Here is a 21,385-nt window from a genome sequence, read left to right on the forward strand (position 1 = left end):
AATGACACAAAATCTTCTGAGTTATATCCTAAGGGTACAAAAGGTTCTTACTTTATAATAAATTTTCAGAAACATAAGTTTTTAGCAATAACCAAAAACTCTTTCCAATTAGTTTTAAAATGTATGGCTGTATTTCAAGTGTCCTTACATTATGCTGCATTTAAGATTAAATAAAAAAATACAGATTTTGAAACATGGGTATTTTGTCTTTTTTTCAACTGCTAAAGCCATGTTTTAGACTGTTTATATGTATCAAAGGTAATTCATTCTAATATATGGTACTGATAATTTAATCATTTTAAAAGATTTATTTATTTTATTTGAAAGTCAGAGTTACAGAGAGAGAAGAGAGGCAGAGAGAGAGAGAGAGAGAGAGAGAGAGAGAGAGAGGTCTTCCATCCGATGGTTCACTCACCAATTGACCGCAACGGAGCTGCGCCGATCCTAAGCCAGGAGCCAGGAGCTTCTTTCCAGGTCACCCACATGGGTACAGGGGCCCAATACTTGGACCATCTTCTACTGCTTTCCCAGGCCACAGCAGAGAGCTGGATTGGAAGAGGAGCATCCGGGACTAGGGACTAGAACTGGAGCCCATATGGGATGCCGGCGCTTCAGGCCAGGGCGTTAACCTGCTGAGCCACAGCGCTGGACCTAATAATTTAAATGAAATTGAATTTTGGAAAATTTAAACGAAACTGCATTTTGGATAGTTTATTGTATTTGTGCAAATAAAACATATTTATGTGTACAACATAGTATACAATATTGAAGTTCCTCCTTGCAGTAGATTCTTTCTGGTAGAATCAAAGACATATGAGTATGATTCCCATAGGGGTCTTCTAGTCTGTTTCTGAAGCTGATTTTCTGGCCCACTACAAAACAAGCAAAAACAAAAGTAAAGAAAATTCCTTTTTATCCCCTAAACTGATACTGAGGTAAACCAGCTCTCATTCTCATTAGCATGGCTTTTTTTGTAAAAAAAAAAAAAAAAAAAAGATTTATTTATTTATTTGAAAGTCAGAGTTACACAGAAAGTTCAGAGGCAGAGAGAGAGAGAGAGAAAGGTCGTCCATCCGCTGGTTCACTCCCCAGTTGGCCACAATGGCCTGAGCTGTGCCAATCCAAAGCCAGGAGCCAGGAGCATCTTCCAGGTCTCCCACGTGGATGCAGGGGCCCCCTTGGGCCATCTTCTACTACTTTCCCAGGCCATAGCAGAGAGCTGGATCGAAAGTGGAGCAGTTGGGACTTGACCCAGCACCCATATGGGACGCTGGCACAGCAGGCGGCAGCTTTATCCACTACACCACAGTGCTGGCCCCAGCATGGCTTTTAGATTTGGAGAATCTGAGAGCCAGTGAGGATTAAATCATATTTGAAACTAATGTGACCTGTCAAATGAGTTAGAGGCCATCTTGAAATAACAATTTTTGCTGTTAAACTAAACTGATTGTACATAACAAATTATACTTTAAAAAAGACTTTGGGGTCGGGGGGAGTGGCACATGGCATAGTGGACTAAGCCACCACCTGTAGCACCAGCATCCCATATAGGTCCTGGGTCTTCCACTTCTGATCCAGCTTCCTGCTAATGGCCTAGGAAAAGCAGTGAAAGGTGGCCCAAGTACTTAGGCCCCTGCACCTATGTGGGAGACTGGGGAGAAGCTCATGGCTCCTGGTTTCAGTGTGGCCTGGCCCTAGCCATTGCAGCCATTTGGGGGGGCAGGTGTTTGGCATAGCAATTAAGATGCTGGTTAAAACATCCATATTCCGTATCAGAGTGCCTGTATTTAGTTCCTGGCTCCTCCTCCTCATTCTAGCCTTCTGCCAACGTACACCTCAGGAGGCAGTGGTGATGACTTTAGCAACTAGACTTCTGTTACCCACCAGGGAGACCAGGATTGAGTTCCTAGCTCCTAGTTTCAATAGGGCCCAGTCCTGGCGATTACAGCATTTGGAGAAAAAAAATTAATGGATGGGTGTGGTTGTGCTCTCTTGTAAATAAAATTTTTAAAAAAGATTTTATTTATTTACTTGAGAGGTGGAATTACAGAGAGAGGGAGAGACACAGAAAAGTCTTCCATCTTCTGGTTCACTTCCCAAATGGCTGTAATGGCCAGAGCTGGGCCAATCCAAAACCAAGAGCCAGGAGTTCATGCTGGTGCTGTGGCATAGTAGGTTAAGCTTCTGCGTGGCCTGCAGTTCGAGTCCCTGCAGCTCTACTTCTGATCTAGCTCCCTGCTAATGGCCTGGGAAAGCAGTGGAAGATGGCCCAAGTGCTTTGGGCCCCTACACCCATGTGGGAGATGCAAAGAACTTCTGGTTTCTGGTTCTAGATCAGCCCAGCTCCAGCTGTTGAGGCCATTTGGGGAGTGAACCAGTAGATGGAAGACCTTTCTGTTACTCTGCCTCTCAAATAAATATTCCCTTGTCTCTTCTGATGAGAAAGTGTTTTTTTTTTTTCACTTCATACTATTTGTTGAACTTTTTTACTTAGTATAGGGTTAACTTTACGATCATTAAGTAAACTGAAAGTAGATCTTCATAAAAATTAAGAGTGGGAATAGTAGAGGGAGGAGAAAGAATGGTTGCAGAGTGGGCAGGAGGGAGGGCAGGGTGATAAATATCCTATGTTCCTAAATATGTATATATGAAATACATGAAACTTGTATAATTTAAATAAAATTTAAAAAGTAAATCTTAAAGTACTAAGAGAGGGGTCAGCGCTGTGGCACAGTAGGTTAATCCTCTGCCTGCGGCGCTGGCATCCCATATGGGCACCAGTTCTAGTCCCGGCTGCTCCTCTTCCAATCCAGCTCTCTGCTATGGCCTGGGATAGCAATGGAGGATGGCCCAAGTGCTTGGGCCCCTGCACCCGTCTGGGAGACCTGGAAGAAGCTCCTGGCTTCAGATTGGCGCAGCTCCAGCCATTGTGGCCATCTGGGGAGTGAACCAACAGAAGGAAGACCTTTCTCTCTGTCTCACCCTCTCATTGTCTGTAACTCTACCTGTCAAATGAATAAATAAAATCTTAAAAAAAAAAAAAAAGAAAAAGAGAGAGAGGCCAGCGCAGTGGCTCACTTGGCTAATCCTCCGCTTGCAGCACCAGCACCCCAGGTTCTAGTCCCGGTTGCTCCTCTTCCAGTCCAGCTCTCTGCTGTGGCTCGGGAGGGTAGAGGAGGATGGCCCAAGTGCTTGGGTCCCTGCACTCATATGAGACCGGAGGAAGTACCTGGCTCCTGGCTTCGGATCGGATTGGCGCAGCGCCAGCCATAGAGGCCATTAGAGGAGTGAACCAACAGAAGAAGACCTTTCTGTCTGTCTCTGTTGGTCTATAACTCTCTGTCTCTCTCTCTCTCACTATCTCTGCCTGGCAAAAAATTAAAAAAAAAAAAAAAAGAGAGAGAGAGAAGGTAACAAAGGCAAGACTAAGATTAAACATGTTTTAAAATGTCTTGCTAATCATGACTATATGCAGATCATGGGTAAGATTCACTGTACTAGTTAATAGTGAGTATAAGTCCATATTTCTGACTTTTTTTTTTACTGTTGTTTTTTCCCATTATTAGACCAACATAACTGGTGAAGAGTTTATAGCTCAGCCATTGTCTTCTTGTGTGCTTGTTCCTGCATTATTGGTATTAGCTTCAGCTGGCAATTTCTTTGCAAAAATCTTTTTGAGCCACTTTCCTACTTCATGAAGATGAATTTAAACGTGTAGATAAGAAACTCCACAAACGGAGCACATATGAAGTATGCCAGTAGCTATCTGATAGAAAGTCCTTTTATTCTCTCTTCTGGTGGCAAGAGCCCTCACTTTCCCCTCAGGATACCTTACTTAGCCCAAATTCTACATGACTACTTGGTATCCATTATGTGAGAGAAAAATTCCACTGCAAATCTAAAAACATTTAAAAACTTAATTTTCATTAAACAGGAGTTTAAATGCTTCTCTTCTCATCATAATGGATGAACTTGTACACCACTGAGATGTGTACCTCCCATCTGGGTGACTGCCATGTTAGAAAATGAGTTCACTGTGGCATAGTAGGCTAATCCAAGGCCTGTGGCACCAGCATCCCATATGGGTGCCGGTTCAAGTCCTGGCTGCTCTACTACTGATCCAGCTTCCTTCTAATAGTCTGGGAAAGCAGTGGATGATGGCCAAGTGCTACACCCACGTGGAAGACCTGGAAGAAGCTCCTCGCTCCTAGCTTCTGATTGGCCAAGCACCAGCAATGGTGGCCATTTGAGGAATGCCTCGCCCTCTCTGTGTCTGTAACTCTGCTTCTCAAATAAATAAATAGACCTTTATAAAAACAAAAAAAGAAAGAAAGAAAATGAGTCCATTTAAAAATGATATGGATGGGGCCTGCATTATGGTGTAGCAGGTAAAGCCACTGCTGGCAGTGCCGGCATGCCATTTGGGTGCCAGTTTGAGTCCCAGCTTCTCCACTTCTGATCCAGCTCTCTGCTATGGTCTGGAAAAGCACTGGAAGATAGCCCAAGTCCTTGGGCCCCTGCACCTGTCTGAGAGACCCGGAAGAAGCTCCTGGCTCCTGGTTTCAGATTGGCGCAGCTCCGGCCATTGCGGCCAATTGGGGAGTGGACCAGTGGATGGAAGATCTCTCTCTCTCTCTCTGCCTCTCCTTCTCTCTCTGTGTAACTCTGACTTTCAAATAAATAAATAAAGCTTTAAAAATAAACAATATGGAGATATTGTCTAGTTTATCATTAGAAACACAGAAGGAAAAAAACACCAAGCTTGTCACAATATGGGAAAAATGAGGATTAAAGCAAGCTTAAAATATACCATCACATAGAAAAATGAAAATGACCTACAAATACGTCAATGAGAAGTAGGCAGCAAATATCTGACAATACAATCTAGGTCCATCTAAACCACCTTTAGAGAGTGGGAAAAACAACAAGGCCAAGTCCCATTTAAGAACGTTAGAGCATATACATTTGTTAAATATGTGCAAGCTGTCTGCAGAATGCACTGCTGACAGTACCCACCCCACACCAGGTATTCCAAATAAAATTTGATATGGCTTGAGATACTTTTTTCAAATTTTTTTTTAAGAATGACAAAACAGACCAGCATACGTTCTTCTTACTTTATTAAATCTTATCAGTATTCTTTAGGGGATAAACATACATACAAGTAGGCTACAGTGAAGAATCTTATATTTATACGAGTTAGGAAGCCACCAAGAGACTTTCAGGCACTACCTTCAGTGATGCTTCTTGTCTTTATTCTGAGACTCCAGGTAATATTCAGCCCCCACAGCTACCACAAATGCAGCAAATCCCCATTTGAATCCTTTCAGTAATGCACCAATAAAGGAAACATTGTGTGCAAAGCCACCCATGTATCTCCAGGCTTCATTGCTAGAAGAGAAAAAAGGAAAAATTATAGTTACATACAAGCTGTGCACATTCACTGAGTAAAATAAATCTAATTTTTCATCTTTCTAACACATTTAAATGCAAACTTATAGGAAGATAACCTAAATAGATCACAACAGGATTTACTGTGGCAAAGGTTAATTAAGACTATATTGCTGGGGCAAGCACTGTGGCATAGTAGGCTAAGCCTCTGCCTGCGGCACCGGCATCCCTTAAGGGCACTGGTTTGTGTCCTGGCTGCCCCTCTTCCAAATCTAGCTCTCTACCTTTGGCCTGGGAAAGGAGTGGAAGATGGCTCAGGTGCTTGGGCCCCTGCAACCATGTGGGAGACCCAGAAGAAGCTCCTGGCTCTGGATCAGCTCAGCTCCAGCAGTTGTTGCCATTTGGGGAGTGAACCAGCAGATGGAAGACCTCTCTGTGTCTGTAGCTCCACATCTCAAATGAATAAATAAAATCTTAAAAAAAAAAAAAAAGAATATATTCCCTGGAGTCGGTGCTGTGGCATAGTAGGTTGAGCCTCTGCTTGTGGCCCTGGTATCCTGTTTGGGCTTGGTTTGTGTCCTGGCCTCTCCTCTTCCGATCCAGCTCTCTGCTTGCAGCCTGGGAAAGCAGTGGAGGATGGTCCAAGTGCTTGGGCACCTGCACTCATGTGGGAGACATCGAGGAAGCTCCTGGCTTCTGGCTTTGGATCTGCCCAGCCCCAGCCATTGTGGCCATGTGGGGAGTGAACCAGCAGATGGAACACCCTTCTCTCCCTTTCTCTGTCTGTAACTCTACCTCTCAAATAAAAATAAAATCTTAAAAAAAAAGAATATATTTTCAAGTTTCAAGTATAAAATAAAAACCCTCGATGATTTCATATTTTCTAGTGCTATTACTCAGGATGTTTCAGAATTGTCAAATACAAGATTCACTCCAGCCCCTCTGTCACAGATTGCCTAGGCGCAGCCCATACTGGTCGTTACATCATGGAAAGATGACGTTAGAAGACTATTAATCTTTGCTCTCCTGCTTTTCCTAGAATTGTAACCTTTCAGGGTGGGCAAGTAATTAACCTGTCAGGGTTCACTCCTTCTATTCAGTGACGATCACTCTGTGCCTTACAGGGCTATTATTAAACATGCTAACGTGTGAGATATTTTGGCAGAGGAAGGTGTAACACTTGACATTATTATTACTATTCAAGAGGCTTACAGCTTTTCCCTGTCACAGAAGTCTGAATTTTAGAAGCTAGATTTTCTGCTTGAGCCATCACCTACTGCCTCCCAAGTCTGCATTAGTAGGAAGCTGGAATTAGGAGCCAGAGCTACAGCCAATACAGAACCCAGGTACTCTGATTGGAACACGGGCATCTTAACCAGCATCTTAATTACTAGGCCAAATGCCTATCCTGGATTGACAGCTTTTATATAATCAACTATACATTTATCATATGATCTAGAAATCCCATTCTTAGGTATTTACCCAAAAGAAATGAAAATATATGCTCACACAGACTTGTACTTGAATGGTTATAGCAGCTTTATTCATTATAGCCAAAAGCTAGAAACAAACTAGTAAATGGTAAACAATATGAGGTATACCTATATAATGGATTTAAAATTAAAAAGCATTAAAAAGGAAGAATTAGGGATAGCTGCAACAAATGTTAAGTGTCAAAACATTATGTTAAGTTAAAGAGGCCAGAACAAAAGACAACAAAGCAATATAGGGATGATTCCAATTGTATGAAATTTTAGAAAAGACAAAACTATAGCAACAATGTAGATCAAAGGTTGCCAGGAGCCTCGAAGAACACTGACTGCTAAGGGCCATAAGGCCATGAGAGGACTTTTTGGGATAATGGAAGTATTTCGTACCATGACTGTGGGGTTACATAATTGTGTATGTGTCAAAACTAATGGAATTATACACTTAAAATGAGTGAATTTTACCATATATGATATTCCAATAAAGGTAATTTTTAAAACTTTATTTAAAAGTCATTTCCCATGATTGTTTAAAGAGAATACGTTGAAAAGGAACACAGACACTAATTCTCTAAGATAAATGCTATCTAAATTACTTAATTCATCTTACCGGCCCCATGGATCCCTCAGCCCCCGTGCAGCCAGCTTCTCCTGGACAATTTCTAATGGCGTCCCTTCTATCTTCCATTGTCTATAATCTGGAAGTTCCATTTTTCCATGACTATGACCGTGTTCATGCCCGTGCCCATGTCCAGGGGCCATGCCTTAAGGAAAGAGCAACATTAAGGGAGAAATAGCAGATCAGATATTAAAAAGCCAAATTTGTTGTTTATGTTTCAAGTGAAATAGTTCATACTTTTAAAAAAGACATAAACATGAAAAATCTGTGTTGAAGATTTTATAATACTCATATTACGTAACTAATATATGTACACAGGAAATACACGTATATAAAATAATAAAAAGCTAGTCAGTAATTCTACTACTCAGAAATAACCACTTCCTATTTTTTCCTTTTGTCATTATAATAATAATGGTAAATATTTATTGGGCCCTATGTGCCAGGTGCCCTATGCTCTACATGTATTAACTCCATTGCCTTTTTTTTTTTTATTTTTTTTAAATTTTTTTTTAAATTTTTTGACAGGCAGAGTGGACAGTGAGAAAGAGAGAGACAGAGAGAAAGGTCTTCCTTTGCCGTTGGTTCACCCTCCAATGGCTGCCGCGGCCGGTGCGCTGTGGCAGGCGCACCGCACTGATCCGATGGCAGGAGACAGCTACTTCTCCTGGTCTCCCATGGGGTGCAGGGCCCAAGCACTTGGGCCATCCTCCACTGCACTCCCTGGCCACAGCAGAGAGCTGGCCTGGAAGAGGGGCAACCGGGACAGAATCCGGAGCCCTGACCGGGACTAGAACCCGGTGTGCCGGCGCCGCAAGGCGGAGGATTAGCCTAGTGAACCGCAGCGCCGGCTTTTTTTTTAAGATTTATTTGAAAGAGTGAGCAAAAGAGACAGGAATAGACAGAGATCTTCTCTCCGCTGGGGAGACTGGGCCACTTCAAAGTCAGGAGCCAGGAGCTTCATCTGGGTCTCCCACATGGGAGGCAGGGGCCCAAACACTTGGGCCATCTCTGGTGCTTTTCTCAGGTCATTAGCAGGAAGCTGGATTAGAAGTCGAGCAGCCAGACATGCACTGGTGCCCATATGGGAAGCCAGCATTGCATATTACAGCTTCACCCGCCACGCCACAATGCTGCCCCTTAACTCCACTACTTCTAAAATAACTCGGAACATAAACTAAGACCATCCCCATTTATGATGAAGACCAGGAGATTCAAGAAATTAAGTAACTCTGTGAAGGTAACAAAAATAGTAAATGGTACAATTATAATTTGAATTTTGCAATTCAGTTTCAGAAACCTTGCTCCTAAATGCTAAGCAATGTTGTCTTCTTTTTTAAGTCCTACTGCAAAATTATGCATTAACAAAAATGTACATATTGTTTTATTATCTGCTTTGTTTAGATGATTCTCTTAAAATGCAGTAATATTACTCTTAAAACATGATTAAATAAACTTTTTTTGTTTAAAGATTTATTTTATTTATATGAAAGATAGTTACAGACAGAGGGTGAGACAGAGAGCGAGGTCTTCCATCTACTGGTTCACTCCCCAGATGGCCGTAATAGCAGCAGCTGTGCTGATCCGAAGCCAGGAGCCAGGAGCTTCTTCCAGATCTCCCACATGGGTGCAGGGGCCCAAAGACTTGGGCCATCTTCTGCTGCTCTCCCAGGCCATAGCAGAGAGCTGGATCGGAAGAGGAGCAGCTGGGACTAGAACCATATGGGATGCCGGCACTTTAGGCCAGGGCTTTAACCTGCTGCACCACAGTGCCGGCCCCAAATAAACTTTTTCTGTAGTCAAATATCTTAGGCTTCGTGGCAAGAGAGGTAAAATTGAGGATATTGTGTAGATACATATATAAAGAGAAAAAAACAAATTTCCACACGTATTTTATGGATAAAGCTCAAAATAAAATAATAACTAAGTACAATTCTTTGTAACACAGGCCTACAGATGAGAAACATAGAATTCCCTTCTTTTGGGATAACCTTTTGCTCAACTAGGGCTTAAGGTTGGTGTTCCTTAACATTAAAGTGACTGCAATGTTCATCTGAAAAAAACATTCTAGGGGGCCAGCATTCTGGTACAGTGGGTTAAACTGCTGGTGGCCTTCCATATGGGCACCTGTTCGAGTCCTAGATGCTCCACTTCTGATTCAGTTCCCTGCTAATGTGCCTCAGAAAGCAGTGGGTTAAGCTGCACCTTCATGGGAGACCTGGATGGAGTTCTGCCTCCTGACTTTGACCTTCCCTAGCCCCAGCCATTGCAGCCATTTGGGGAGCAAACCAGTTTATAGAAGATCTCTGTCTCTCTATCTTTGTAACTCTGCCTTTCAAATAAATAAATGAATCTTTTTAAAAAAATCTTAAAAAAATGTTCTCAGGGGTCCAGTGTTGTGGCACAGGAGGTTAAGCTGCTACCTGTTACTTGTGCTTCCTATGAAAGTCCCAGCTGCTTCAGCTCCCTGCTAATGTGCCTGGGAAAGTAGCAGAAGATGTACCAAGTACTTGAGTCCCTGTGCCCATGTGGGAGACCTGAATGGAATTCCAGGCTCCTGACTTCAACCTGGCCCAGCTCTGGCTGTTGCAGCCATTTGGGGAGTGAATCAGCCGATGGAAGATATTTCTCTGCCTTTCAAATAAATAAAACAAATCTTAAAAAAATTTCTTAGAGCAGGTCATCGTTGTGGCACAGCAGGTTAACCCATGGCCTGTGATACATGCATTCCCACAAGAGTGCTGGTTTGAGTTTCAGCTGCTCCACTTCCCATCTAGCTCCCTGTTAACGCACCTGGGAAAGCAGCAGAAGATGCCCAAAGCTGGTTTGAGTCCTGCCTGCTCCGTTCCTGATCCAGCTCTCTGCCTTGGCCTGGGAAAGCAGTAAGAGATGGCCCAAGTCCTTGGGCCTCTGTACCCGGCATGGGAAATCTGGAAGAAGCTTCTGGCTCCGGATCAGCTCAGCTCTAGCCATTGTGGCCATTTAAGGAGTGAACTGGCAGATGGAAGACCTCTCTCTCTGTAACTCTGCCTTTCAAATAAATAAATAAACCTTAAAAAAAAAAAAAAAAAAGATAAAGATGGCCTAAGTGCTTGGGCCCCTGCCACCCACACAGGAGACCAACCACATAGGTTGCTGGGTTTGGCCTGGCCCAGATCCAGCCACTGCAACCACCTGAGGAACTAACCTGTGGATGGAAGATTCTTCTCTCTGTCTCTCCCTCTCTCTCTGTAATATTGCTGTTCAAATAAATAAATAATAAAAATATTTACGGGCCTGGCACTGTGATGCAGTAGGTTAATCCTCCGCCTATGGCGCCAGCATCTCATATGGGCACCAGTTCTAGTCCCGGCTGCTCCTCTTCCAATCCAGCTCTCTGCTACGGCCTGGGAAAGCAGTGGAAGATGGCCCAAGTCCTTGGGCCCCTGCACCTGCATGGGAGACCTGGAAGAAGCTCCTGGTGCAGCTCCAGCCTTTGCAGCCATTTGGGGAGTGAACCAGCGTACGGAAGACATTTCTGTCTTTCCCTCTCACCGTCTGTAACTCTACCTCTCAAATAAATAAATAAAACCTTTAAAAAATATATTTTTAAAAAACACATTCTTGGCTCATGGACCTACAAATATAGACAGCAGGCAAGATTTGGTTCATAGGCTGCAGTTTATTTTTCCTGAATTAGAACAACAGAGATCTTAGGCTCCCATTTTAGTTAATAAGCTTGGTTCCTTAAATAAAGTATGTCCCCAAAGGGGAGACTTCAGTTTTACTAGTGTTATTTTTATAGAAAATATAAAAATAAACATCTCAGTCCCTATTTACATTGTGACAAATTTCAAATTAAGGGGTATGAATTAATAAAGCTATATCATACTCTATATAAGGTTAGCAGTTCTAATTCTATAATCACTGCTCTTCTGAAATAAAGCCAACCAAATAATTACAATTATATCTGCATTCAATAATAAGGCAACACTTCTTCTACTGCATTGTAGAAGACAAATGTTCATTTTATTAAATAGTTCCAAGATAAGGAAAAAAACATATTAATTCTGACAAGTTAACCTACATCTAATGAATCTCAAAACAATGAGCAAGGGGTGAGTCCGAGAGAAGACACATGCATTTTGACTCTATTTATATAGCATATTGGAAAAAGCCTAACAAGTCATTCTTTATGGGATGCAACATAAATGGAAACTTAAATAAGTATAGACTCACAAATCAGGATAATGGCTACCTCTCAGTGGACAAGGAGATGGAATCACAAAAGCCAATACAGGTAGCTTCTTAGGCAGTATTTTAAAACCAATTTTTCTGTCCCTCTGGGTCTGACACTGTTGTTAACTGAGTCCCCGCTGCTCCACTTCTGATCCAGCTCTTTGCTAATGTGCCTCGGAAAGCAGGGGAAGATGGTTCAAGTGCGTAGGCCCCTGCACTCATGTAGGAGAACCTGGAAAGAGCTCCTGTCTCTTGGCTTCGGCTTGGCCCAGCCCTGGCTGTTGAGGTCAAGGGATGGAATATCTATGTCTCTCTGTCTCTTCTTCGAACTCTTTCAAATAAAATGAATAAATCTTTTAAAAAAAAATTACTGTCCCTCTAAGGAGGCTTTTAGATATTTTTCCCAATCATGTTCCATCACACCCTTCCCCAATGAAATTTTACCATCATAGGTATACTATATATCTGCTTATGTAATGTGGTCCTTTGCAGTGACACAAGCCATTGTACCAATTCCCCTCCCCAACCAATTCTCACCCCCTTGAAGGGTGATCACCCCTGTTGAGAAAGCAATGCTTTCTTTTTAAAAAAAAAATTTTTTTTTTGACAGGCAGAGTGGACAGTGAGAGAGAGAGACAGAGAGAAAGGTCTTCCTTTTGCCGTTGGTTCACCCTCCAATGGCCGCCGCCACCGGCGCATTGCGCTGATCCGAAGCCAGGAGCCAGGTGCTCCTCCTGGTCTCCCATGCGGGTGCAGGGCCCAAGGACTTGGGCCATCCTCCACTGCCCTCCTGGGCCACAGCAGAGAGCTGGACTGGAAGAAGGGCAACCGGGATGAATCCGGTGCCCCCACCGGTACTAGAACCCGGTGTGCCGGCGCCGCAAGGCGGAGGATTAGCCTAGTGAGCCGCGGCGCCGGCCAGAAATGCTTTATTTCTTAACCTGAGGTGTGGTTATGAGTATTTAAGGTGTTTACCTTAAAATGTAGGTATGTTTTATACACCCTTATGTTATGAATGCTTGACAAAAAATAAAATTAAAAAGTGACTTATATTGTGCCAAGGACTCAACAATTGATGATTATTTTGCTTTCAAAACTACTCAAATAAAAATAGTAAAAAAAATTAGTTCAACAAAGACCATGCCATCATACCTACGTCTCAAATGAACTTCTGAGTTTAGTGGTGACCAATCACCACTCAGGGGATCGGCTCTAGCACTGGAAAACTGCAGGCCTGCTTTCCCTAAGAAGATTAAGAGGACAATGATACTCCACTTCATGCGATTTCACCGTTCACCAAAGACTTTCCAATACGTAATGCAACTTCCACTCATTAAAAAAAAAAAAATGAGAATACTACAATATGAAAAGAAATCAATCGCTACCGCTTTCAGTGTCCCAGTCTCTGCTCTTACGTATATGCAACTTCAGAAGTTTGAATTCTAAACGTGGTGGATTTTGTACACCGCTTTTTCATTGTACCATATTTATACCAGAAGAATACTGCTGAAAACTATACAAGCTTGTGATGCAGGTTTTACCACTATTACTATTTTACATATTTTCGGGGTAGGGCCTGTTCTTCTGCCGTACTGGATCCAAAAGTAACCAAAACAAACAAACACGGGGTGGGGGTGGGGGCAGGGATGTTGCGTGCAGCAGAGACAAACTTAACTCCAGTAATTCTCATTGCGCGCTTCTCCAACCACCCCTCACTAACCCAGCTCTAAATTAGGACTTCATAGCTCTCCCCTGCTAGTTCTTCGATCTCCTTCCCTCTTGAGCTGTCCCCGCTAGGCACCCTCTCCATTTAGTCTCGCCCTTTCTGCCCGCCCCAGAACAGAGTCACCCTCTTATTTCTAGTCAAGAAGTCTCCCACCAACTCCCTAATTTACCTGACAGCAATCTGACCTCTCAGGACACTCCTCAACACTCCAGCCAGAGCCAACCGGAAGCGGAAGTTGTCACCGCGAGTCTTTTACGGCCGGAAAGCGGAGGAGCCAGTTAACGTTCCGGTACTTGGTCTCAGATTCCTGGGCCGGGGGAGATAACATGAAAGAGGCTGGGAGTCTGTAGTTTTCCCCACACGGGTGCATCCTCAGGCTGAATTAGGTAGGAGACACAGTTGAGGAGAGAAAGGTGGGAGGAGGAGATGTTTTCAGTGCTCGGAGACCGGAACCCTTAGACACTGCACAGAGGGGTAGGGCCGCGGACTTGGTGCAGCCAATGAGAGAGGCTGTTGTTGGGAGCGTGGACTCACCCAATGAGAGGGCAGGTTGTTGCGCTGCAGTTGGCTGGCTGCTGCGGGAGGCGGTGGCGGTAGAAAGCCGGAGACAGCGGGGTGACAGGTAGGCGGCGGTGCTGTCTTTGGGGGACGCAAAGTCTCGATGAACAGGATTTTTTTTTTCTCTTGCGGCGGAGACCCTAGCCGGGAGCTGACGAGGGTGGTTTGGGAAGGCGGTAGCCGGAGTCTTGGCGGCCCCGGAGCCTCCTGTAAACCAGGTAGAGCAGCTCGGGAGGGTCGTGAGGAGCAGAAGGCGGCTGCTGAGGCGGGTTAAAGGTGGGCTCCGCGGGGCAGCAGCAGGGCCTGCCTTAGGCGTGCGGGGCCGCGGTGGCGCTGGCAGAGAAAGAGAGCAAGAAAGGGTAGAGGCAGGGGCAAGACGGGGTAGCGAGGGCCGAAGGAATTCCTTGCACGAAGCCCCAGGCGAGAAAAGGACACGACATTGCAGACACCTGAGAGAAATCCTAGGGCTTGCCTGTTGGGGCCATTTCCCTGTGGTGGGGAGGGGAAGCGGAGGAGAAAGATATTTTCTGGTGGTCAGATAGATACTGGAGACTGGGTAGCTGTGTATTATGTAATCCTGGGCTGATATTTACCCACACAACTAGGCTGTCCCTCCTGGAAGAGGAGGTCTTGCGACCTATTGATGTGGCAGGACACTTGTTTCGTTGGCTTGAGTGCTTCCTACCCTGACGGGCTCTGTGGGCGAGGGCTGGTAGCGTGAAGGAGAGAGTAGTCACGAGCAGCTTATCCCAAATATGGGTTTGGGTTGAAATGAATGCTGCCAGCTTCATATTTTGTAGTTAACGACTTTGTTTCAGGAGTCAAGGCTGATAGCAGATCCATTTGTCTTTTTTTTTTTTTTTTTGGTGGGGGGTTGTCAATCTTCAGGAAAATGAGTGGCCTCAAAAATTGGTAGTCGCAGGAAAGTACAAGTTGGTCGATTTTTTTTTTTTCTCCTGGATGTTAGCGACTATGAAAATAAGGTGGTGGTCTGAATTGGGGAGGGAGTGGATATCAATTTTTAAGTGGTTTCCTTTGTAGGTCTTGAGAAGCTAATTGTAAATTATCTATTTCTTAGGTTTTAAAAGTATACTCCCTGAGCCTCTTGGACTGAGGTAAAATGTGTTTACAGACATAATTAGCTGTAAATTAGCTTGTTGCTAAGATGTTTTATTGTTCGTTATTAGCACCTGAAATGTGGGTTTAAAATAAGAATTAACATTCAGTATGTGTTGTGGAAGGACAAACTGCATAAAGACTTGATTTTTTTTATAGCTCAGGGAAAAGCAGTTTTAACAGAAGCATTGTAAATTGACAAAATGTAAGCCGTTTGAAATGTTGCCTAGCTTAGGAGATAAGAACTGATGTAGTATTAGCAAGTTTATCATTTTCCTGAGCTTATTTCAGCACTGCACATCAGAAAAACTTTCTCATAATGGGATTTTTTTTATTAAAGCCAATTTATATTAGTGTACATGAACCTAAATCAAAATGTCATTTTTCCTCCTCAGAATACCATTTGGGAAAGAGTTTATTCTGAAATTTTCAGAGTTGTAAAATATATATGCTTTAGGTATAAATTTTAATTTATAGTTGCTGTTTCATTCTTTATCTTTTATTGTTTTATAAAAATAATGACATCTTTTGGCAGTTCTGTAGTGTTTTGAGTATCTGTAAATAAATCTTTATTTAGGGTGCTCTGTATGTGAGAGTTTCTTCATTTGTTCATTCTTATTACGTAATCAACTTACTCGAGATGTCTTAGAGAACTAATGGCTGGTTTTCAATGGCCAGTAGGTGTCATCGTAGACTCTAATAACTTGAACATTAGCGAAAAGATTGAAGCAGGAAATTACCAAGTAGTTTAAGAAATTCTAGTCCAATCAGCATTTAATAGTAATTGGATGACTTCTAATCTTCATAGAAATTCATTTTGAAACAATATTTGCTCTAAAGTGTATCATTAAAATTTTTTTTAATCTAACCTTTAAGCTATGTTGACATGTATGTGGATTTGAGTTTGATTTTTAAAACAGTTTTAATTGTACATATTTATATGATACAGCATGATAATTCAATATCTGTATTAAGTGGTGGTTTTTAATACACAGCTTTGACATCTTATTAAATTCTAGAATGATTCAGATTGTCAACTTGACTGTGCTGTATCATAGAAAAACTAACGCTATGTAATGAAAAGCTAAAATAATAAAATATTGGCAGAAATCTCAAAACAGTTTATCAGCTTCACAGAATAGTTCTTTGTTATTCTTTTAATGTCAGAACAGAGGAATTTTTGTGTTTAGCTCTGTAGCTTTTTAGCTTTTTTGATGTCCAGAATTGTTTCTTTTTACATAGTTATCTGACTAGTACACTATGTGCTTTTCTTAGGATGATGAACCGAACATTTGTCATAGTCTATAATGAAGTAGATTCTGGTGGGAGCTGGCACCAAAAACTCTAAAAGTGCCTTATACCTGCTGTGTGTATAGCTTCTTACTTGCACCTTTTGCTGAACTCTTGCCATTTTGTAGCTCTGTTCCTTATGCTACAATGTTAAAAGGGTGGTTGGACCTAATTCAAGAATTTTCCCTGAAGTTGGAGATGGATATCTCAAAATAATCTGAGTGGTTTTTTTTTTTTTAAAGACACAGGCATATCTTACATCATCTCTATTTCCCTTCACAATCTTAGTGATGAAGGGAATATAAAGAGAGGAGATATATTTTGGAAAAAATAATTCCCTTGATGATTTGGCTCACTGCTGGCTTACACTTTAGAATCATTGATCTAATTCAAGAATTTGGCACTTGTGGTATGAACCAGTAGCAGTAGTTTTAGCTTGAGACAAAGAGCTGCCAAATCTACCAATATTTTATAGCTCAATAAATTTTCACCATTTAATGTCTTAGGATAACATTTCTAGCCAGGCACTGAAATTGCCAGAAATTAAAAAAAAAATAGTGCTGAATATTTTGGTTTAAATTAGATTTTATTGAATTAGGTTTTATTTGACTCCTAGCTGCTTTCCACAAATCAAGCTAATTTCTTTCATGATTCAGATGGTGTTAATTAATTTGTACAGGTATTTATTCATATCTTGTTCTCAATGTCTCTGAGAGCTGTCTAGTTTTAAAATTAAACTAAAATTAGAAAATAATAAGCTTTGGTGATTAAAGGTCTTTTTTCAATAATGCCATGATATAACGAATATATACACTAATCTTTGTGTGAACATTCATTCAATATCGTATGGTAAAATGGAATTGTGAATGTGCTGGCCTTGATGTAGGTTCAGTTTAGAAATGCATGGTTCATTTTTATGAATTCTAGATTTTTTTTTGTTTGGGTGTTTGGCTGCCATGGAATGAAGTATGAGACAAATTAAATGATAAGGCTTTAATTTGGGGGAAAGAGTAAAAATAGGTGTATAATATATTGAGAAATGTGACTTTTGATTATTTATAGAATTGTAGTACTTTCTAGATTTGAAATATAGCTCCCAAAAATATGTCATAAAGCATGGTAAGTGGTAACTTATTGAATGGCAAACCATGGGTTACTAAGTAGTTAACATGCTAAACTTCAAAAAATGTACATCCAAAATTTTTTTAAGATTTATTTATTTTATTTAAAGTTCAGAATTAGAGAGAGAGACAGAGATAGAGATCTTCCATCTGCTGGTTTACTCCCCAGATGGTTGTAATGGGCTGGGCCAGGCTGAAGCCAGGAACCTGGAGCCTTATCCAGGTCTCCCACAGAGGGTTAGGGTCCCAAGGACATGGGCAGTCTTCCACTGCTTTCCCAGGCATATTAGCAAGGAGCTGGGCTGAAGTGGAGCAGCCACTTGGGATGCCACTGCAGACAGCAGCCCAACCTGCTGTGCCACAGTGCTGGCCGCAGTGCTTGAGTCTTAATTAATGTAGACTAATGTTAGCTACTTAGATTTGTCAATTAACCTCCTTAAACTCTTTTCCCCCCTATTTTTTTTTTTTTTTTCAAAATGGGTGATGGGGGTTGGATATTGAGCAGAGAGTGGAACTTAGTCTTTTTGCATATTTTTCTTAATCAAGGCTTTTAAATCAATGTGCATCCTTTTAAAAGAATACTTTAAAAATGAAAGTAATCATTTTAATGAGAAAGGGAATGGAGATGTAAGAGTATACTACTGACCATCCTACTTTATAAGCTAATTGGAAGTCTCAAATAGAAAACACAAAATTCTTCTAAAATATGACATTGATATGAACTTGGAATATTTCAGACTTAAATGCTTCTGATGTTCAGGGTTCTGTTGTCAGGTCCCTGATTTTATACTTTATCACATTGTGACCCTGTCTATTCAGTTAGCATCTAAATCTGATGATTCTAAAATCTGTATCTCTAATCCAGAGCTTTCTCTTGGTCTTTAATTCCTATTCTACAAATTGAATTGCCTGCTTAATGAAAATGATCTGTTGGTCTCTCAAATAGAATATGTGTAAAAGTTAATCCAGGGGGCTGGTGCTGTTCCTTAGCAGGTAAAGCCACTGCCTGCAGTGCCGACATCCCTTATGAGCACTGGTTCGAGTCCCAGCTGCTCCAACTTCCAATCCAGTTCTCTGCTATGGCCTGGGAAAGCAGTAGAAAATGGCCCAGATCCTTGCCCCTGCACCCACATGGGAGACCCAGAAGAAGCTCTTGGCTCTTGGCTTCGGATTGGCGCAGCTCTGGCCATTGCGGCCATCTTGGGAGTGAACCAGTGGATGGAAGACTTTCTCTCTCTCTCTGTATCTGCCTCTCTGTAACTCTTCCTTTCAAATAAATAAATAAATAAATCTTAAAAAAAAAAAAAAAAAAAAAGTGAAAAAAGTGAAGTGAATCCAGGGGGCTAGTGCTGTGGCACAGCGGGTTAAGTCACCACCTGTGGTGACAGCATCTGGTATGAGCACTGGTTTGAGTCCTGGCTGCTCCACCTCCAATCCAGCTCCCTGCTAATGCACCTGGGGAAGCAGTGGAGGATGGCCCAAGTAGTTGGATCCCACCACCCATGTGGGAGACCCTAATGAAGCACCGGCCATAGTGGCCATTTGGGGGGTGAACCAACGGAAGGAAGACTTTTCTGTCTCTCTCTCTCTCACTGTCTAACTCTGCCTAATTAAAACAAAAAAAAAGTTTATAATTGTTTCAAGTTTAACAGTTCTTAAAATGCTTGTTATGAGGATTAAATCAACAGATACACAGAAAATTCTCATTTCAGTTCTTGGCACATGATAAAACATGAGTGTTAGCCGTGAGTAGTAGTGGTAGTAGCAGCAGCAATAATAGTTCAAGTTTTTAATCACTTAGTAGGCCTCTTGCTAGGATCATTTTATTTCTAGGCCGGCACCACGGCTCACTAGGCTAATCCTTCGCCTTGTGGCGCCAGCACACCGGGTTCTAGTCCAGGTTGGGGCGCCGGATTCTGTCTAGTTACTCCTCTTCCAGTCCAGCTCTCTGCTGTGGCCCAGGTCCCTGGGCCCTGCACCCGCATGGGAGACCAGGAGGAAGCACCTGGCTCCTGGCTTCGGATCAGCATAGCACTCTGGCCATAGCGGCCACTTGGGGGGTGAACCAATGGAAAAAGGAAGACCTTTCTCTCTGTCTCTCTCTCTCACTGTCTAACTCTGCCTGTCAAAAAAAAAAAAAAAGATTTTATTTATTTTGAGAGGTAGAATTACAGACAGTGAGAGAGAGAGAGAAAGGTCTTCCTTCCGTTGGTTCACTCCCCAAATGGCTGCAACAGCCAGAGCTGCACCGATCTGAAGCCAGGAGCTTCTTCCTTGTCTCCATGTGGGTGCAGGGGCCCAAGGACTTGAGTCATCTTGTACTGCTCTCCAAGGCCATAGCAGAGAGCTGGACTGGAAGAGGAGCAGCCTAGAACCAGCGCCATATGGGATGCTGGTGCCGCAGATGGAGGATTAACCCACTGTGCCACAGCGCCGGCCCCTCCTGTCATGTATTATTTTACACAAAAGCCTTTAGTGGTTCCCCGTTGTACTTTCATACATCTTAATATATTTTTAATTATAGTGAAGGAAGCATTGGAGTCAGCATGACCGTAATAATACTATAATAAATGAATCAAAAACTAGAACGGGATACTATAATAGGTGAGTGATTTGTTCATTTTATTTATTTGAAAGGCAGAGAGGCAGACAGATCTCCTAACCAGTGGTTCACTCCTCAAATGTCTGCAACATCCAGGGCTGGGCTGGGCTGGGCTGAAACTGGGAACTTAATCTAGGTCTTCACATGGGTGGCGGTGACCAAACCACTTGAGCAACCATCTGCTTTAGTTAGTTGACCAACATTGTTAGACCTATTTAGTGTTGTCTGCTGAGATTATTATAATCTTTTAGGCTTTAGTCCTTTGCTTTTCAGTAAAACAGTGTTAGAGTACATGTCATAGGATCATTTTTCTTTTGTACTTAGTTCTTTCTGCAGTTCATATATATACTTTTATATACTTGTAAGATTTCTAATATAGCTTAATTCTAAAACATAAACCACCAGTTATGCCAATTCATTTATTTTATTTTTAATTGATACATAATTGTACATATTTATGGGATACAGTGTTGTTTTTTTAAAGTACATTTATTCAATGTGTAATAAATAGTTCAGGTTAATCAGCATATGCAACACCTCAGACATTTATCATTTCTTTATGTTGGGAATATACAAAATTTTCTTTGATACTTCTTTTGAAAGAATATGTACAGTTTATTATCGACCATAATTATCTTACTGTATTATAGTTTACTGAATGTTATTCCATGTGTCCAACTGCACTACTGTACCTATTAACCATCTTCTCTTCATCACTCTTCTAGCCTCACCCTTTCCATTCTCTGGTAATCACACTTGACTTCTATAAAGTTAACTTTTTTTTTTTTTTTTGACAGGCAGAGTGGACAGTGAGAGACAGAAAGGTCTTCCTTTTACCGTTGGTTCACCCTCCAATGGCTGCCGCGGCCGGCGCATCGCGCTGATCCGAAGCCAGGAGCCAGGTACTTCTCCTGGTCTCCCATGCGGGTGCAGGGCCCAAGGACTTGGGCCATCCTCCACTGCACTCCCGGGCCATAGCAGAGAGCTGGCCTGGAAGAGGGACAACCAGGACAGAATCCGGCGCCCCGACTGGGACTAGAACCCTTGGGTGCCGGTGCCGCAAGGCAGAGGATTAGCCTAGTGAGCTGCGGTGCCAGCCTATAAAGTTAACTTTTTAAGCTTCCACATATGAACAAGAATATGTGATATTTGTCATGTTCTTATTCATTTAACATGATGTTCTCTTAAACTCATCTGTGATGCTGCAGGTGACGAGATTTCATTTTTATGGCTAAATAACATTCCATTGTATTTATA

General features: G+C 42.2%; 2 protein-coding genes across 28 annotated transcripts in view; one reads left to right on the top strand and one right to left on the bottom strand.

Annotated features, from left to right (window-relative positions):
- Positions 1–696: 696 nt before the first annotated feature.
- Positions 697–13,748, bottom strand: NDUFB3 (NADH:ubiquinone oxidoreductase subunit B3). 3 transcript variants are annotated; one of them, XM_051848303.2, is made up of 5 exons: positions 13,611–13,748; positions 12,868–12,958; positions 7,489–7,642; positions 5,233–5,391; positions 697–872 (listed from the first exon to the last, which is right to left on the bottom strand). In XM_051848303.2, exons 3-4 carry the CDS (start codon positions 7,638–7,640, stop codon positions 5,235–5,237), a joined length of 309 nt encoding a protein of 102 aa, XP_051704263.1. In that variant the 5' UTR covers positions 7,641–7,642; positions 12,868–12,958; positions 13,611–13,748; the 3' UTR covers positions 697–872; positions 5,233–5,234. The 3 variants fall into 3 exon arrangements, with proteins under 3 accessions (XP_051704263.1, XP_008257175.1, XP_002712535.1); XM_008258953.4 differs by lacking the exon at positions 697–872 and having other exon boundaries at positions 5,104–5,391; XM_002712489.5 differs by lacking the exons at positions 697–872; positions 12,868–12,958 and having other exon boundaries at positions 5,104–5,391.
- HYCC2 (hyccin PI4KA lipid kinase complex subunit 2) overlaps positions 13,702–21,385 on the top strand; it is an 86,127-nt gene continuing 78,443 nt past the window's right edge. For 4 of the 25 annotated variants that reach the window (XM_070070402.1, XM_070070405.1, XM_017343023.3 and 1 more), the window contains exons 1-2: positions 14,062–14,217; positions 15,078–15,114. The gene's annotated coding sequence lies outside the window, so the exon portion shown is untranslated. Of the gene's footprint in view, positions 14,218–15,077; positions 15,115–20,050; positions 20,131–21,385 lie in introns of all 25 variants that reach the window. The other 21 variants (XM_070070407.1, XM_008258951.4, XM_070070399.1 and 18 more) reach the window with 13 other exon arrangements.

The sequence above is a fragment of the Oryctolagus cuniculus genome, chromosome 3 (genome assembly GCF_964237555.1).
Source record: "Oryctolagus cuniculus chromosome 3, mOryCun1.1, whole genome shotgun sequence".
Classification (NCBI taxonomy): domain Eukaryota; kingdom Metazoa; phylum Chordata; class Mammalia; order Lagomorpha; family Leporidae; genus Oryctolagus; species Oryctolagus cuniculus.

Bases quoted from the DNA above. Each gene is read 5' to 3' on its own strand.
- NDUFB3 (XM_051848303.2), bottom strand. From the start codon at position 7,640: ATGGCCCCTGGACATGGGCACGGGCATGAACACGGTCATAGTCATGGA. The intron at 5,392-7,488 runs GTAAGATGAATT...TTTCTCTTCTAG, and splicing joins CTGAGGGATCCATGGGGCCG to CAATGAAGCCTGGAGATACA.